This window comes from Nyctereutes procyonoides, unplaced genomic scaffold (genome assembly GCF_905146905.1).
Source record: "Nyctereutes procyonoides isolate TBG_1078 unplaced genomic scaffold, NYPRO_anot_genome, whole genome shotgun sequence".
Lineage (NCBI taxonomy): Eukaryota > Metazoa > Chordata > Mammalia > Carnivora > Canidae > Nyctereutes > Nyctereutes procyonoides.
The window spans coordinates 36,177,270-36,197,499 of NW_026575139.1; the positions used below are offsets into that span (position 1 = coordinate 36,177,270).

Consider the following 20,230-nt stretch of genomic DNA (forward strand, 5'->3'; position numbering starts at 1 on the left):
TCCATCTGTGGGGCTGTTGTGATGGTCTCTGGAAAAAAGCTTTTCTGGCAGTAAAGATTTCTAGAGATGACATTAAAACAAGAAATACAAATAACATTCAGGTTTTACTCTGCAGTTGTATCTGCTTGAACAACAGAAGGGAGATACTGAATGCAGGATGAAGGATTCAATGGGGCAACTTCTTTATGAACCTGGTGCCAGGGGCAGCACTCTCATGTCTGGTAGGCTCTGCTACACTCGAGGCAGCTTTGGTTTTGAGTGGCTGAATGTCCCAGAGGATCGAGTTTAAACTAACCCTGTATAATAATGTGTTGTGAGAGAACAGGATCCAAATGTACTTTGAAACTCATTAAAATGTACACCATGGCTATTTTTTTCCTCTTTCAAAATCTGTCTGATTTCAGAGGAAGACAACTAGTTATATAAATAGACCAATTGGTCTAATAAGATTTTCTTCTACAAGGTTTCGAGAAAACACAGTATTTTCTCCTAATAGTTGGATTTGGCTGTTGGGCAAACAAAATGACCTTCTCCTTTCATTCAATTTCAGACTAAAGAGCAGAAAGCATTAAATGCTGGCAAGCCAGGAGGGAAGGAAACCATTCCACAGGACATTCTCATCAATATTCTAGAGAGATGCCTTCTTCCCATGTAGGAATATTTTAAGGCTCTACAGAGAATGATAGGGAGCGAGGGTGGAGAAAGGACATAGGACACAGAACAGAGTAGGATTCACAGCTGTGATGGCCAACTTCACATGGGTGTACAGCTAATGGCCACCCCGGGGGTGACAAAATGCATGCCTGAATGTGCATGCTGCAGTCACATGTCTGTTGCCAGTGTCACAGGCAGAGTCTAGCTTGGTTATAAAGACCAGTCATCAACCACCTCCCTTCGAAGCCCTTTGTGCCAGCTGTGCTGGTAAGGCACAGGCCTGGGAATGACCCACCCCAGCAGCACCAGTCAGCCCAGAGCAGGGGTCAAAGGGACAAAGGGAGGGATGTGAGTTAGTTGATGGGGCAGCAGGGTAGAAGAAAGAAACCAGGGCTTGGATTTAGGATTGCTAAGTCACTTTTCCATAGAAGAGGGTAGAGACAGATATTTAAACCTAAGATGAGGCTGACAACAACCCACACTAAGGCTGGGCTGGGGTTTGGGGGCCGGTGGGAAGGATACACAATGGATGTATCTGGGGAAACTAATCTTCTCAAGGACAGATTATTATACAGAATAGTGTTGCCATGGAATATTGGAAGAGCCAAGAGAAGAAGAGATGTTCTAGCTTGCTCAGATTGGGTCTGCGTGAAATTTACTAGGCAGGGCTGGAACTAGTAATCTGCATGCCTATGGTAATAGACCACCTTGCCACTCCCAAAGTACACAGGGATCCAGAACCAGACTGATTTGGGCAGAGAGCAGGTGTGGGTGTGGAAAAAAAGATTGTACGAATTTTAGGACTATTTGTTCTAGTTTTGTGAAGAATAATATTGGTATTTTGATAGAGATTACATTCAATCTGTAGATTGCTTTGGGTAGTATGGACATTTTAACAACACTAATTCTTCTAATCCATGAGCATGTTGTATCTTTCCATTTATTTGTGTCATCAAATAATCCTTAAATTTGTATGGACACAAAAGACTCCCAATAGTCAAAGCAATTTTGAGACAGAGGAACAACGATGGAGGTATCACAATCCCAGATTTAAAATAATACTGCAGGGGCACCTGGGTGGCTCAGTTGGTTAAGTGTCTGACTTCGGCTCAGATCATAATCCCTGGGTCCTGGGATTGGGCCCCTAATCAGGTTCCCTGTTCAGCAGGGAATCTGCCTCTCCCTCTCCCTCTGATCTTCCCTGCTGCTGATGCGCTCTCTCTCTCTCTTTCAAAAAAATAAATCTTTTTAAAAAATTAAAAAATAAAATTATACTAAAAATCTGCAGTAATCAAAACAGGATAGTATTGGCATATAAATAGACACATAGATCAATGGAACAGAATAGAGAACCCAGAAATAAATCCACATTTATATGGTGAACTTACGACAAAAGAGGCATGATATACAAAGTCTCTTCAATAAATGGTGCTGGGAAAACTAGACAACTGACATGCAAAAGAGTGAAACTAGACCACTTTCTTAAACCACACATAAAAATAAACTCAAAATGGACTAAAGACCTAAATGTGAGACCTGAAACCATAAAACTCCTAGAAGAAAACATAGGTAGTAATCTCTTGGACATTGGCCTTAGCAACATATTCATCGATATGTTTCCTCAGGCAAGGGAAACAAAAGGAAAAATAAACTATTGGAATGCACCAAAATAAAAAAGCTTTTGCACAGTGAAGGAAACCATCAACAAATGAAAAGGCAGCTTACTGAAAGGGAGAAGATATTTACAAATGATATGTTCAATAAGGGGTTAATATCCAAAATATAGAAACCACTTTGACACACCAAAAACCCAACTATCTGATTTAAAAATGATCAGAGGATCTGAATAGAAATTTTCCCAAGAAGACATACAGATGACCAATGGACTATGAAAAGATGTACATCACCACTCATCATCATGGAAATGCAAATCAAAACCATAATGAGCTATCACCTCACACCTGTCAGAATGGCTAACGTCAAAAAGGCAAGAAACAACAAGTGTTGGCAAGGATGTAGAGAAAAACGAACCCTTGTGCACTCTTGGTGGGAATGTAAATTGGTGTAGCCACTATGGAAAACAGTAATGGCAGTTCCTCAAAAAATTAAAAATAGAAATATTGTATAATCCAGTAATCCCACCTCTGGGTATTTACCCAGAGAAAACAAAAACACTAATTTGAAAAGATATATGCATCTCTGTTTATTGCAGCATTTTTTGGCAATACCCAAGGTTTGGAAACAACCCAAGTGTTCATTGATAGATGAATGGATAAAGAAGATGCGGTATATATGTACAATGGAGTATCACTCAACCACCAAAAGTAATGAGATGTTGCCATTAGTGACAACATGGATGGACCTGGAAAGTATTATGCTAAGTGTAAGTCAGACAGATACTATATGATTACACTTACATGTGGAATATAGAACAACAAAACAGAAAGAGACAGACTCCTAAATACAGAGAAAAAAATGGATAGTTGCCAGTGGTGGTGGTGGTGGTGGGGGGGGAATAGGCAAAGCAGGTGAAAGGAATTAAGAGGTATAAACTTCCAATTATAAATAAGTCACTGGGTAAAAAGTTTAACATAAGGAATAGTCAATAATATTTTAATAGTTTTGTATGGTGCCAAATTGGTAACTATTTTTACTGTAGTGACCATTTCATAATGTATCTAATTGTGGAATCATTATGTTGTAGACCTGAAACTAACATGATATGGCATATTAACTATATACTTCAATTAAAAAATGGTATAGTTTTATAAGTGCTATAGCTTAATAAGTGGTAGCCATTACTACTGATATATATATATATTTTTTTTTCTTTTCTTGTGCTAGAGCAGGTATTGACTTAGGTGTTTCAAATTTGTTCTGTATAATATTTATAGTGACCCTGATTATTATTCCCATTTTACAGATTGGAAAACTGAGGAAGAGTCCACTCTGTAAAATGTCTTCAGTTTGGGAGTGGTGAAGCTGGGATTCAAACCCAGGCCTATCCAGTACCAGAAGCCTTAGTTTTCAATGATTCATTTGGATTCTAGGTAAAAAAAAAAAAAAAAAAAAAAAAAAAGAACAGTATAAACAGTGTGGAGACTGCCAGGTCAGGAGGAATCTTGGGATGACATTCAGGACTTCACTTGAATGAGAATGCACAGCCAATAGGTACAAAGAGAGGGATGAGAAAACAAACGGTCTCAAAAAGAACCAAACGAATCCTTTCCTCTGAATACCTTGCTTTAAACAACTGAGGGTCTCTATATTGGAGAAAAAAGATAGAAGGGCACCGTTGACATTTTCAAATACGAGAAGTGTTGGCAGTACGAGGCAGTTCTAAATAAAAGAAATATGTTTTGGGAGTGGGAGTTAAGGGAATATATATAAGCTTCTAAAGACAATTAAAATAAGTTTAATACTCAATTCTGTTAAGTGATAGAAAGGGCTTTCCCAGGAGGAGCACAACTGTTTTCTTAGAAACATTAGAAGAAGGATGCCAAAGGACCTATCTGGTGTCAGGTAGGAAGGGAGACCAAAGCCGCCCTGCACGGACTATGCTATTATCAAGAGTCCGCAATCTTATCATCTTTTATCTCTTTTCAAATTTATCATTAACATTCTGGGAGAGAAGAACTAACATTTTTTTGTAAGATTTATTTATTTATTCATGAGAGACACAGCACATGAGAGAGAAAGAGAGAGAGAGAGGCAAAGACAAAGGCAGAAGGAGAAACAGGCTCCCTGCAGGGAGCCCAATGTGGGACTTAATCCTGGATCCCAGGATTACAAGAGGAGAGTGAAGAAGAAGAGGTTGATGAAATGGGTGTAGAGGTTAAGGACATAGAATTGGTCATGTTACAAGCAAATGTGTCAAGAGCAAAGGCAGTCTGAGCCCTGAAGAACAACAGTAATGATATTGTAAATGCTATTATGGAATTAACAATGTAACCGTATGAAAACGAGGACTTTTTTTGGTGTTTCAAAAGAATAACTGCAGCTTGGTTTGAAATTTGTACTGTTTCTATCATTAATAAAGTTATGGCTTCTTGTTGGGGGAAAAAGAAACCTGAGCTGAAGGCAGATACTCCATGGCTGAGCTACCCAGGTGTCCTGAAGAACTGACATTTTGAAGATGACTGTGTACCTCTTCCTTCAGCTAGAGAAGCCACATTTTCCTTGGGTCTCAACTAGACTTGTCTTTATAAAAAGTAAAGTGAAACAAATTTGCAAGCTAATCTCCTTGGGCTAGTCACTGAAGAAGGAAGCACGTGAATATATGAGTATATTTGAAAATACTCAAATGGATCAACATCTTACTGATAAGTTACTTATAACTAACTTCCATATAATATTCCAAAAGTAGCTCCAGAGACATGGTATATGGTGTATTTTATTTTCTCCTCATGAAAGTTAGTACAATAAATGCCGTTCCTGCAGCAGGGCAGAAACAGTGCTAAAATATGTAGTGGGTATGTTGGCTCTGTTTTTCATGCTATCAGTGATTGGAACCCAAAGAAAGCAGCCTTTCTATGGGCATCTACTTCATTCCTTTTCAGTGCTCTTAACACTCTAATTTTCCTGTGTTTTATAATCATTATAGTTTCCCCTGAATCCTAAGTCATAGGACAATGTGGTTTAGAAGAAGGTAGAGATCAGGGCACCTGGGTGGCTCAGTGGTTGAGTGTCTGCCTTTGGCTCAGGTCATGATCCCAGGTCATGATCCTGGGGTCCTGGAATCGAGTCCTGCATCAGGCTCCCACTGGGGAGCCTGCTTCTCCCTCTGCCTATGTCTCTGCCTCTCTCTATGTCTTTCATGAATAAATGAATAAAATATTTAAAAGAAAGAAAAAGGCAGAGGTCACAGGTGATTCTCAGAGATAGAATCCCAAGGTCAGGTACTCCTGCCAACACCCACGCTGTTGGCCAATATGGTTTTATACCTAGCACATGGGTCTCAAGCAGCTCTGACTGATGAGGTATGTTTCACTGCTTTCCCAAGTGTTAAAGGAAAAGAAAGCTCTACTCACTGTGGCCACTCCACAGGCCTAAACTATGTCTTAGTTCAGTTGTAATCCTCCTAGATGTAGCTATTTAAAGGAAGCAAGTCAGACAAGGGTCCTCCAGAGGACACTACACAATGCCTTTTATTTCCTCCTGATGAAACCCAGGCTAATACTCTTCTTTATCTAGGATACACATTATCTTTGGTGTCCAAACCAAACCTAACCATCACCTGCTAAAAATTATTGATCTTTGATAGTTGAAAAGGACACATGAGAGAAAACAAAGTATTACTAGTTCCATTCACAAGAATTTTTCCAGCTTAAAACAAAAAGCTCTTCTGACCCACAGGTTTCAGTTAGCAAATTGCCACACAGGAAAAAAAAAAAGGTTTCCATGCTCATTTTACAAAATTTCTGATATCTTTATCTTCCTGGCTGAGATATAGATTAAAGAGGCAAGTGGTATTAGTACTCCATTAAAGAAGAAGAAGAAGAAGAAAGAAGAAAGAAGAAGAAGAAGAAGAAGAAGAAGAAGAAGAAGAAGAAGAATCATCCTTCACACTGCTGGCCGCAAATAAGACATTAGGAAACTTATAAGCTAAAATAAGGGGGAGGGAAGCTGAGAATGCTAACTTTCATAAAACTTGATTTTAAAAATGTGAAATAAACAGTCAATGGGAAGATCAATGTGTAAGGAAATGGTTCATTTCTGAAAGGTTTTAATTGCACTAGCAGTTTCAATAAGAGGCCTGTGGAGCAGCTCCATTTCCTCATATGGGAACTCCAGTTCTGCTAAAGGGCTGCCTGGCCGCATGTTAACCATATCTCTTGCTAAAGGATATTTCAGTAAATTTTTTTTGGATTTTCCTCATCACAGTGTCTGAAAAATCAGTTCTAATGATCCAGAGTTGGATCCTCTACCTCAATCTGGTCCCAGTTTTTCTTCTACTTCCTCAGCCTCCTTCTGGCTGACCACCTCCCTTGAGCATCCCAACCTCTGCCAGGAGGAGAGTGGGAAATGAAGGGGGTCAAATTCAATGCTGCTCTCACTAACTGCCTGGTGACAGATGTGGGACACACTCATGGCTAAGAAAGATCCCAGCATTAATTGTGATTCCCCCTTTGTGCACAGAGGTAGACAGGATTCCTGCAGACGAGGCACAGATGATGAAATCTGAGACGTGTGATGACAGATAAACCCACACAAGTACACACACACACACACACACACACACACACACACATTAGTTTCTATAAAGCATAGGAACAAAAGCACTCTGTAATCTCCCTCTAATGCCAAGTTTACAATGCTTCCTTAACTGACAAAGGTGACTCAGGAGAATTCACCAAACTCCTTTCAGCACTTATTTAACCTGGCCACCTGTGTGAGCTCAGAGAAAAGGGCACTGACTTCACCTGAGTCAGCACTGAGCCTCGTGATCCCTCACAGGGGATGATTTAGCACAAAAGAAATTCACCTCACTGAGAGGCCACCTTCTTAGGCTCCTTGCATTTGTGAGGCCTTCGCCAACTCTCTCTGGAGCTACATGAAGGCAAAACTCAGCACAACCACAGAGACTCTAAAGAAACTCTGTGTTTTCTTCTGTGTTATGATTATTAGCATTTTGGGATAATTTAGTGCCAGTTAAGGAAATTCAGCCAATAGCATGTATTATTCTAAAACCAAGTAAAAAAAATTTAAAAAATTATCTTTAGGGGTACCTGGGTGGCTCAGTGGTTGAACATCTGCCTTTGGCTCAGGTTGTGATCCTGGGGGCCTAGGACCAAGTCCTGCATCAGTCTCCCTGCAGGGAGTCTGCTTCTCTCTCTGCCTCTGTCTCTGTCTCTTATGAATAAATAAAATCTTTAAAAAATACCATCTTTAAGGTCATAAATCGGGAATGCCTTTACACCAGTGTGTCTTCATATATCTTTTCTGTGTTAACCTCTGTGGGTGTTGTCAGTTTTTATAAGCTATGAGAGTGAATGGGTGAGATTGTTTTGCTTTTAGAGCATGGACATGTGAGCATTTCATGCACATGTTTAAAGGGAAGATGAGAAATGAGAGACAAAAGGGCAAGCAAGAAAAATAGTTTTCCCATTGCAGTTTTTTGAGGGTATGTGGTGGTTATTTTTAGTTGTAAGGATCACTGGTTAATGATTTAGGAATTTTTCCCAAGTAGAAGTCTTGGGCTAAACACTGTGTATATTCCAGCTTCTCTCTTTCCAATGATTCTGTGCCCCAGGGGAGTGTCTTCACAAGCAAGTCCTCTGCCTCTCTCTGAGTCTATAGGAAATGTTTGGACATCCACATGTAGAGAACTCAAAAGTTCACAATCTTGGGGTTGGTGATAAAGGTGATCATGGGAAAGGCCAGGGTGAGAAAGAACACTGGGCTGGGAGTTCTATTGGGTAAGACACTGGTGCCCATTCTGTTCAACCACTGACTTTCTGTGGAACATGGGACAAGAACATCCCCTCATCCCCAATTCAGGGGACTCACATTATTACACCACATGAAGCCACAAGGTCTTTAACATCTATGACTCTATGGCATGCTATATAAATGGGTATCCAAACAGTTTCTACAGATAATACCACCCTCCATTTTAAAAGGTAAGAAGGAATTCAGAAAGCATTTCTTTTTGAAGGACAAAAAAAAAAAAAAAAAAAAAAAAAAGGCAACCAAAATATCCAGCAGACACCAATTCCAGGAACAGTGCTGACCTTATGTTCCAAAGGAAAGAGCATCAGGAAATCTCAGGAAGCCAAGGAGGGATGGACCACCACACTGAGAGTGGTGCAGGGAGCGTATGTGAAAGGCTGGCTTGGAGATCTTGGCCCTTCCTGCCTTGGTGGGGAAGGGTGGACCCAGCCCGCAGGAAAGATCCCACAGGGCAGCAGGGGAGCAGCTCAGGGCACAGCTCACCAGCGACAGCTCTCTCCTTCACTGTTCTTTGTTTAAAAAAAAAAAAAATCCTTCTTTGAGATACACTTAGTTACTTGACTTGGGGTTGAGAAATACTTCTTAGAAAGGTATGAAAACTGTTTATGGATGTTGAAGAATAACTATGCTAAAAGTACTGATAAACTTTATCTGTAACATAAAAATGACCAGGATGATGTAGACTCCCAGTCCAGGACCTTGAGACTCTTACTAGCGATCAAAAGGCATAGTTGGATCCAGATCCATTGTTACAAAAACATTTCATAATAAACTCAAAACTAAACTGGGAGGAAAAAAAGATGTAGCTGGGTCAGCCAGATAACTGGTATGTGGCTCACATTATTTCTTCTTTTTATATGTTTGTATTGTTAAATCACTTTGTTTCATTAAATGAAGGCTGAGTTCACTTTTTCTACACAGTCCATAATGTGTGTGTATACATACATATAAATACACATAGGCACATACGTACACACATACACCTTGAACTTATATAAAATGGACTCGTACTCCTAACTCTGGGAAACGAACGAGGGGTGATAGAAAGGGAGGTGGGTGGGGGGTGGGGGTGACTGGGTGATGGGCACTGAGGGGGGCACTTGATGGGATGAGCACTGGGTGTTATTTTATATGTTGGCAAACTGAACACCAATAAAAAATAAATATATTTTAAAAAACTAAAAAAAAATGGACTCGTGTGTTAATTTTAAAGATTTACTGTTGGGGTACCTAGGTGGCTCAGTCAGTTGAGTAACTCTTGATTTTGGCTCAGATCATCATCTCAGGGTCATGAGATCAAACCCCTCATTGGGGTCCAAGCCCAATGTTTATGGAGCCTGCTTGAGATTCTCTCTCAAAAAAATACTATTATGGGAATTTTCAAATATACACAAGTATGTAAACATCATGTAGCCTTGACACTTGCTGAAACATGCTCAAACTTGTTTCATCTACTCCCCTCCACCACCCTTGGGTTATTCTGGGGAAGAAAAAAATCCTAGATATCTCATATGCATATGCTTCTGTCTGGTCTACAACATCTCTTTATAAATATTCTGGGTGGTCTCTTAAACATGAAAAAACAGTTTTGTCCCTCATACTTGCTCAAAATCCTTCAACGACTCATCTTAGCACTCCTTCCGCAGCCTCCAATGTCCTGCATGCTCGGTCTTATCTCCTCCAACCCCCATGGCCTTTGGCTCATTACAGTCTGGCCATACTGCCAGAGAGTTACGCAAATGGATTCTCTCTCAGGATCTTTGTGTACGTCTTAAACCTGACACATATGTGTCTTTGGTTTAGATAGAAAGCTGGAAAAATGCAATATAGTTCTCTCTTGAAAAAAAAATTGAACCCAGCCTCATGTATTATTTAGCACTTAGTAATCTTGATGTTGATGGACCTTGTTTCAAGAAGATGATAATGACACATTCAGTACATTATGAAATTATTACTCATAACTCAACAATACTAATAACTTACTCCTGTACTGTGTGTGCCACTTTGAAAATGCTTTCATGTGTGCTCCCTCATTTGAAGTGGGTATTGTTGGTGTCATCGCCCTTGCCTTGCAGAGGTAGACTGAAAAGCAGTAGCAGAAGTGGAATGAAGTCCCCTGACTCTAAGACTAGTGTGTGCTCCTTCCCCTCTACCATGTGAGGTTGGTTCACCTCTTTTGGTCTCAGCTCCATCTATCAACCAGTGATTCAGACAAAGTGCTTTTAGAAGATTTTCTATCCCGGCGATTCTGTGTATATGTTTCTAATAGTCACCAAGCTCTATGAAATTAAGGGTGATGACAAGGATTATAAGCCAAAACTTAGCATGGAGGACCTCCTGGCAATTTTTAGGACCATGCACGACTCCATCCAATGGAGTCAACATCCAACATTAGGAACTCTTGAAGTCACCAAGCTCCCAGAATCATGGCGGGGGGGGGGGGGGTTGGGGCACAAAATCCTGGAAAAGAGCTTGAAAGCTATATTTTTAAAGAAAGCAATACACTTGACCTTGAACTGGGATTGTACAACAAAATGAAGGCTTGTTCAGAGTCTTTAAAAATGTCTCAGCTTACCTAACTTCTAACAGACATATTCCCCAAGCCCTCAGTTATCTGGCCTAGGACTACTTGTTCCTACTTAGCTAGTACTACTCAAAAGTTACTACTGGGATCAATTTCTGGGTAGATCATACTGTAAAATCACTGGCCTATTTCACAAGTAAAACTAGTAGCCACATTTCAGATTTACTTGTTTATACAACCTGAAGTCATTCCTTCCTAATCTCCTCATTGAATCCTCTTCCAATGTCACCCCTTGAACCTTAGTGGGCCCTAAGCCCCATCCTCCAACCTCCTTTTATTCTTCAGCCTCTACCCTAGCCATGTCTGTGCCCATATTCTTCCCATTGGAAGTAGAAGAAAAATGGGGAATGGCCAGATGTAGTCTAGCTTAGAACCCTGGCTGGGCATTAAGAAAATCTGGGTTCTGATCCCATAGCTTTGAGGTTTTTCTCTTTTTTTAAAAAAAATTGTGGCATAATATATAGCACGCGACATTTACCTCCTTGACCATTTTTAAGTGTATAGTGCAGTAGCATCAAGTACATTCACACTGTTGTGTAACCATCACCACCATTCATCTCCAGAACTTTTTCTATCCTCCAAAACTTAAACTCCATACCCCTTAAACACTAAACACTAATTCTCTACCCCTGCTCTAGTCCCTGGCAAACACCATTTTGCTTTTTTGTCTATAAATTTGACATTCTAGGTACCTCATATTATGGAATTATATATTTGTCCTTTTGGGTTTGGCTTATTTCATTAGGCATGCCTTCAAAGTTCATCCACATTGTAACATGTATCAAAATTTCCTTCCTTTTTAAGGATGAATAATAATCCATTGTATGCATACACCACATTTTATTTATCCATTCATCTGTTGATAAACACTTGGATTGTTTCCACCTTTCAGGTATTGTGAATAATGCTGCCATGAAGACTAGTACAAATATCTCTTCAAGTCTCTGCTTTCAATTCTTCTGGCAATATATCCAGAAATGGAATTGCTAGACCATGTGGTAATTTTATGTTTAATTTTTTTGGGACCTGCCTGCCATACTGTTTTCCACAGTGGCTGCACCATTTTACATTTCTATGAAAAATGCACAAGAGATCTAGTTTGTTTGTTTAAACCAGTGTGCTGAATGGCCTTTGGCAAGTCACAATTTCTCTGGGCCTCAGTTTCCTTACCTATAAAATGAGGGGATTGGAATGGACAATCTCTAAGGTTTCTTCCAGCAATAAAACACTATATTAAATCAAGTTGCAATTAAAGCCAGAAAGCAGTCCAAATGGTTTATAAATGTGACTTGATACCTTAAGCTTTCTTAATACAATACACAAAGTAATCACTTTTCAAAGAAAAGGACAAAGAGTCTAAAGATCCTTTCATGCACCCAGCTCTCATTGATGATGATAGTGGCTACCTCCTGAGCATCTACTCTGCTAAACATTGTTCCAAATATTCCTCACACACTATCTCATGCCCCAGTTGTACAGATAAGGAAACTGAGGCATGGCAAAATTACGCTATGTGCCCAAGGTAACATAGCCAGTGAGTGAAAGAGCCAAGATTTGCCTTGGACAGCTCTTCTGTGGTGGCAGTTTCTTCACCTCCACATTCGCACCTCCACATCCGGATGAAGCCTTTCCTTTCTGGTGTTTCTCCTCATGTCCTGCCAACTCTTAACTGTTTTCTTTCTTTTCCTTGATCACACTTCCATTTAAATGTCTTAGCCCTCTGCAGAGAATAGCTGAATTTCCTTAGCTCTGGTATTTAGGTTTTTTATTTTTAGGCACAGAGGCTGAATTGTACAAAACTGCCCCAGAAATCCTCTGGGTGAATGCTTTTTAGTAATATTATCTGATACCAAGTGTTGTGCAGAAAATCACTTTTAAGGGATGCTCCTTGAAGGAAGACGAAATAGAATCCTCATGGTGTTCTGGACAATAATCTTATGACATGGGTTTTATTACCTTGATTTTGCAAGCAAGGACACTGAGATTCAGAGGGGTGTGGTAGCTCACCAGGGTCATTGAGCCAAAATAGAATAGAGCTGGGAGGTAAACCTGTCATCACGTGAGGCCCATGCTCCTTCCTTTGGGGAGACACCTCACCAAGAACATAGAATACCACTTAGGAAAATCAGTACAAGGTCAATGACAGATCATGATCTCAGAATGCTGTCTCTACCCAGCTGAGCAACTAATGTCTAAAAGAAAAATAAAAGGAAGTGAAGAGCTTCCCAGAAGTAAATCTGCAAGGAGAGGGAAAACTTGGTCTTCAATGAAGATGAGATTCTCTTTAAGCACCAGAGAAAGGCTTTGTTTTCTCTTAGAACAAAGATTGTAGAGGGAGGATATTACTGAATCACATATATTCTAGTTACCAAAATATATTTTTATACATCAAAGATATAGTTCAAAGTAATTGGATTTATCTGGTTAAGAAGAAACCATCTTAATAGTTCCATATGGATCTTAATCTTGCTTAGTACCAGTTCAAGGTTTTATAGGAATTAGGTGGGGGGTGGGGGGTAAGATCTAGGTCCCAGATTTAGTTGGGGAAAGCTCCCTCAAGAAGATTCTGAAATACTAGAAGAAGGTCAAGGACTTTTAAAATTTTGAATAAAAAAGATCAAGAGAAATAGATGTGAGCGATGTCCAACACAAAGGATGAGGTGACCTCAAGATTTCCACTGGATCCAGACAAAAGATAGGAGGTATTTATCAGAGAAATGCTTATCTGGATTGTTAACCCTACACAGAGAACATTAAAGTTTCTGGAGGGGCAAACTGACTTTTATGGTAGCAAGCCTTCATGGTAGCAAGCATAATGACATTTATATACCAAGCCAATAATGCACATTTCTTAATCGTTTGAACTAGTATTTTCATTGGAATTATAGACTCTGAGGTCTTTCCTTTAAATATTAAAAATGCCAAATCAGCTACAGTAATTGAACTAAATATGTGCACCACGAAAAACCATGAATATAACGATGGTGGTGGTTGTCGGCCACAGGGGTTTAGCATGCCTTAAGAGCCAGATAATGGACCACGGTACTAGGAAAGTAATAATGCAAAGTAAGCCTGATTCTGTAGCATGATTAGGTTGTGTTAAAGTAGCTTAGGTAATCAGAGTTAGCTGGGGCCAACCTAGGTGAGTACAGTTCCCTTCCAGAAGTTAAGACACCTCAGGGCATGAATTCACAAAGACAAGCCCTCCTCCGTCTTTTATTCATGATTATAAAAGCCAGAGTCTTTGTTTCCTCAGTCTAAAACTTCTACCAACTATACAAATCAGTTTTTCTTATGAAAACATACTAGATAGGAGACATTTGGTAGAATCCGAAGTGACTTCACTCTTATTTCTATATGAGATTAGTGTTTCCTCACTATCAGGAGAGCCCTGGCACCTAACCTTGAGAATCAAGTTACCAATTACAATTCACTTTGGCAGTATTTGCCTGAGAAGGATTTTTATAATTATTTCACTTTTATGATTTTTTTTATTATTTCATTTTTTCACCCCCGCACACAGTGACCTGCATACAAAATGTTCTTGAAATGGCACTGATTATATGACTGAAGATTTCTTTTTTTTAAAGATTTTATTTATTTATTTATGAGAGACACAAAGAGGGGGTGGCAGAGACACAGACAGAGAAGAAGCAGGCTCCATGCAGGAAGCCTGATGTGGGACTCGATCCCGGGACTCCAGGATCACGTCCTGGGCTGAAGGCAGCACTAAACCGCTGAGCCACCCAGGGATCCCCTGACTGAAGATTTATAATGAGAGATAAATCTCTCAACAAGATAGCCAATATTTCCCAAGTTTAGTTTTTTGTCTCAAAACACTGAAAAGGATAAAACTTGAGGAAAGCAATTCTTATCCCATAGAAACTATCCAACAGAGAATGGATTGCTCCAATTTTTCCCTGCTTGAAGAATTGACCTTTTATCCGTCTGTATTCCCTTGTGTATCTGGTAGGTGAAAATAGATGATTTGTGAATTCAACTAATGTGGTCACAGGAATGATACAGGTTACATGTGCTTTTTAAATTTTCAACATTAATGGCATCAAATCTATGTTTCCTCCTCACTTCAAAATAAGGCTTCTAGCACAGTACCTTATGTGCATGCAAAAAAGACTTTTCATCATACATTAACCTCACTGTACTTGAATCCGGGGCCTGCCACCTCACTTATTACTCCTTATAATAATATGGACACAAAAGGGATCTGCAGAAGTTTAGAAAATTTCTCCTGGCCTCACCCAGTGGTAATGGAAAGATCCCTTCATCCCAGAAACCTAGTCAATATCCTAACAAACCAGGAATGGCATTAACATGATCCAATTCCCTGGCATGTCCTGACTGTATAAAGGGGGTGCATCACTTCACTTATGCTAAAGCCACAAGTGCTATAAATACTTGATATTTGGTAAAGAACATATCAACTGCTCACAGTTGGCCCAGAAAGAACTACTGCATAACAGAGGAAAACATTATAAGAGAACTCTGGTTCTTTGATTCTGCAGATTAAAACAGATATTGCAGTGAGCGCTGGGAGCTTACCAGCTCAAGGTATTGAAAGAACACAAGGAGTACACACAGTCAGCTGGTTTGCAGTAGGCTGGACGCTGGCTAGGTAAGTCAGACTTACAGATTTCAGGATCCCTGTGGCATCATCGTGAAGCCATGTAGGGTAGACCACTTCATCATTCAGTATGGCCTCAAAGAGGTCATCTTCGTTCTCCGCCTCAAAGGGTGCATGACCACAGAGCATCTCGTAGAGCAAAACTCCCATCGCCCACCAATCTACTGCAGGTCCGTAGAGCATTTCCTGGAGGATCTGTGCAAAGGGGGCAGTGTGAGATGTGTTTTGCACATCTGATTAATGAATGTGTCCTGAATGACTAGGGAAAATGATGAATTAGAAAATATGTTTCATCTCATCTTTGGAGTGCTGTTTTTTTTCTGTGGTTCCACTCAGAGGACTCTTCATCAAGGTGATCAAACATTTATGGACTGTTTCGGCCAAGGTAATGGCATGTGCAGATCCAAAACAGAGAGGGTTTTGGCATTGTGTCCCTGCAGAGGGAGGAGGGGCCTGGGCTCACTCATTCACATGGGAAAGACTGGGGAACTTTTCTTTACTCCTGCTAAATGGGGCTAGGATCAAAGCACAGAGTAGAGACAAAAAGGAAAATAAATAGCTGTTGAGTATAGCACATTTTGTCCTCATTTGGGGATAATGCCTAAAGCAATTACAAGGTTTACAAAATTTTTTTTTAATTCAAATTCTTATTTATAGGAACCAAGGACATTTTCAGCCATCATTCACCCAATGAAGCATAAGGGAGTGTGGAGGTGTCAGCTTTCAACACTCCCAGAGAGCCCTAGTACACAAAAGCAGCCTGTGACATTAATGCTCAGGATTTGCAAAGTTGTACTCACCTCTGGAGCAATATAGTCAGGCGTGCCACAGAAGGTGGCTGTGGTGACTCCATTACAGATCCCCTCCTTGCACATTCCAAAGTCTGCCAGCTTACAGTGGCCCTCATGGTCCAACAGTACATTGTCCAGTTTGAGATCTCTGAAAGAAATAAAGAGCAGAATGTGTAGGATAGCCAGGCCCCAAACCCAGATGGGCTCGCTCATGGGGTGGGTAATGAGACCACACCAAGCAAGCTTTCTGCATAGACTTCAAAGGTAACAAAATTCTTTGAGTTATCTTGGAAAAAAACTTTAGGTCACCTCTCCACATTTGCCTCATGGTTCCTAGATGACGGTCCCATGTAAACAGGCTAACCACATAGAAAAACCTAGGCATGATGGTATCCCTGGGGCATCTCCACAGGAGCTACAGGACTGTTGCTCTGGGGCTTCACACCCACAGGGGGCTATGTCGGGACACTTGTGTCTCTGTGTTCCTATCCCTGCTCTGGGAATCAAGTTCTGTTGGCCTGCTTGGCCCGAGGGAAAGACTGGTATCTGTCCAGCCCTGGATCACGTTTCAGCTCCAAGGAGGTAGGTGACGCCAGAACTGGCATGACCAGTTCTCAGGCTGTGCCTGGTGAGTTGATACAGCCTGACCACACAGGTCTCATGCAGAGCGGTCACTGGAGACACCCAGGAATGAAAAACAAAGTTCTGTTTTCTAGGAATCCGTGATAAGTGAGGTTAAAGCAGAAGGGTTTTCCTGGCACGCAGCAGTGGGACTGCAGACCAGACTTCCTCTCTGCTCATGTGCTCCTGGCAGCAGTCTCCCTGGGTGGAAGGGGTGGAAGCCAAGGTGTGCTGGGTCCCTGAGTGCCCATTTCAGGAAAGCAAGCCTTTCCACTCTGCGTCAAAGCTAGCCTCCTTCCCCTGCTCCATACAAAATCCTACTTTCCAATAAGCAACTGTTTCAATGAGCTGTGATCTGTGGAAACGGTTTCCTTACCCTGCAGGCCCCACACAATATAAGCAGGATGCATTTAACTCATGTGAAGGTGGACTCACAAGATGCAGGGTGGTGGGTGGGATGGCTGTGATCACCTACACGGGAGGGAGGCCACTGCCAAGAGGGAGGTCTTTCTCCACTATTCTTCGAGGTGTGGCTGCAGACCCTAGGCCCTATTAGTGCCGGGTTGTCCGGCTCCTTGGTGATGGCTGGCATGCATTAGAGGTGGCCAAGGTTAAAGATTATAGTCTGCCACCCAGGAGAGAGTGAGACTGTGGGGGACCCAAGCCTGTGGGCAGCCCCTGTCAGCTTCACATTCTAGCCCAGCTGTCCAGCCCGTGTGGACCTGTGCCCAGAGCATGCTCGCTCACGTTGCCAAACAAGGTTACTGGGTTTCTGAATTATCCTGAAGCTGTTAGCCTGCTAAGGACTCATAAAGGACTTTCTTTGGTAACAGAAACAAGTGCTAACAGAAACCCACAACGGTCTGAAGCACTGACCTGTGATTGCTCAAGAGAGTTAGTGACTAACATCCCCAGTAAGAGGTTTCACTGTATATTAGTCAGTTGCTGTCAGGGGTAGTAGGAATTGTTCAGGGAGAGATAAGTGCCTGCAATCAGTTTTGTAAGCCACCCACCACCAAGCCCTCTGCACAGAGAAGTCCTGGAACATGGCCTCACTGCTCGGAAGACAGAACCAAGCAGAACAGGGGATGCAACTCATCCCTGTCAAGGATGCCTGAGGCCACAGAGGCAGCTTAGACACTGAATCCTGACATTTCAGCCTAATTTCAGGCATTCTTCAGAACTGCACAAGCCCTGAGGGAAATGCCATTGCTGCTTTCACACCAGGTGTGATCTAACACACAAAACTCCCAAACTGGGATCCCAACGGGGTTCAATTAGGAGCAGAATATAATCCCAGGCTATCAGTTCTACTTTCAGCCCAAATATCTCACACCTTCGCTTTAAGTTCTGTCCTGATTTCCCCAGATAGTCAATTTTGCTCTTAGAGTGCCCAGTTCATGCCTCTATGATGGTGAGCCCTGCACTGTATTCCAGAAGGCTCTGTGTACCTGTCTCCCTTTAGCTGGAGCTAAGCCTTACTCCTCCCTAGCTCCAGCTTGGTGCTGGCAGAAGGTGCTGACCAATGAAATAAACAGAAGCATTTCAGACAGACAATAGTGAGCTGCCCTAGCCAACTCAGAGCCTATCTTATTTTTAGGGGAAGAAAGGAAGCTTCATAAACCTCCCTGGGATGCTTGTTCCAAAGCAAGTAAACTTATAAAAAGTCATGTGCTTTACTCCTTAGAGATGGATTCCAGAGGGAAAAGAAGAATCCTGAAATGTAAGTTCAAACTCTTCACTTTGGTGAAGCCGGAGAAGGGAAACTACTTTAGGAAAGGCAAATATGGACCCAATCATAATACTTTTCATTGGCTTGCAGCCAGATGAAAGAGTAAAACATTGACAGGGTTAGTCAAATAGATCCAAAGGTTACAGAATCATTCATGGCCACGGTCGGCTTCCATTCTAAGGGTAATTATTATCTTCACTTAAAAAAAAAAAAGGGAAAGCAAAAAAGTTACCCTATACCTTCTGACTTTGAAATATGCAGAGGTCAGGTTTTGGAGCTCCTCAGCCTCCAATGCTGACATGTAACTCAACAGCCAAACTTAACAAGGCTACACAATGAAGATTACAAGTTCATACAGGGCAGAGGCTCAGATCCCAAAACGCCAAATGCACAATTATGGGCTCATCATTCATTAGTGCATGGAACACCGGTATTTCACAGCTATAACTTTTGTCATGCAAGCACAGAAGGGTAGAAGGAGTTATTTTATACATTGTTGTTGCTGGGTACTCAGGGTTACTTAAAATGCCTACAGTGGTTTCAGAGAAGCATCTCAAGTGGTTGAGGACAAAGGAAATTCAGAAATTCTATTTATTTTGTTTCCACTGTAAGCTATTCCAAGAGTCGAACGACATGAGTCTCTCTGCTTAGATCACTGGAATCAGTGACTCTTCCAAAAGAAATAAAGGAAGGTGAGTTGAGAGCCGGCTTCTTGAACAAGAATGACTCTAAGAGGTTATTCAGTAACTATTTTTAACATATTTTAAAACTTTTTTTTATCAAGGAAAATTTCAAATCTACACAAAAGTACAGAGACTATAACAACTGTGGTGGATCACAGACCATAAGTGACTATTAATGCATGCCCAATCTTGTTTTGTATATACATTCACTCCCTTCCTGATCCATCTTTTTTCAGATTTTGAAGCAAATCCAAGACATAAATTCATCTGTAAATATTTTAATATCTGAATCTAAGAGACAATAATTCTTCAATAAAATATAACTTTGGTATTGGTTATTATAAAATATATAGTCAATATACTCTTAAGGTGTATTGCTTTTTGTCTGCTCATATGCGTATGTGCATGGTGTCCAGAACCTGAAAAAAGATTCTGTAGATAAAAATAAGAGTATGACAATAGCTAAGAACCTTATTTAGTTACCCAAGGATAAAATCCAGGATTCCAATTCAGTTCTGCTCACCTCACTCCAAAGCAGGGGCTCATAACTCACTATAGTAGGCAAACTGTCTTTTATATTTTGGTATTGCATTGCTGTTTAACCCTCCTAATTCTTCTGAGAGGAATATATCTAGACTATATCCTGAGAAGACTTCCCCAATTGAAACAAAAACTGAGAATCAATAAATATCCCAAGACAGAATTATGACAAAGGGCCATTTTTGTATATATCACTATGAAATGCATTATCAAAATTTTACCAAAAAGATTTTTGCTTTGGTTTTTAGTGCACAGAGAGGGAATTCAATGCATTCTCCTCAATCCTTGAATGTACAGGAATAGGGGAATGCACAGCAAATGCATCTCTCATGGTCAAACATTCAGAAGATAATTCACTGCTCTCTTGTAAGGAGAGGCTGATGGGTGGGTAAAAGTGAAGAGGTGGCTGAAAAGAATGAATTTAATACTATGATCATAATTTCACAACAAAACTATTTATGGCTGGCTTGTCTTTTGAGTCTATAGGTTTATATAAGCTTGTGAGTTTTTCAAGGCAAGACTGATATTGTT

The 20,230-nt window shown here is 40.8% G+C and overlaps 1 protein-coding gene across 1 annotated transcript in view; it reads right to left on the reverse strand.

The window, feature by feature from the left end:
* Positions 1 to 20,230, reverse strand: part of PRKCH (protein kinase C eta) — a 229,640-nt gene that overhangs the window by 17,059 nt on the left and 192,351 nt on the right. Inside the window, exons 11-12 of the mRNA XM_055304119.1 lie at positions 16,133 to 16,271; positions 15,339 to 15,527 (exon numbers count right to left, since the gene is read on the reverse strand). Of these exons, the coding sequence (XP_055160094.1) occupies positions 15,339 to 15,527; positions 16,133 to 16,271 (328 nt within the window). The remainder of the gene's footprint in view (positions 1 to 15,338; positions 15,528 to 16,132; positions 16,272 to 20,230) is intronic.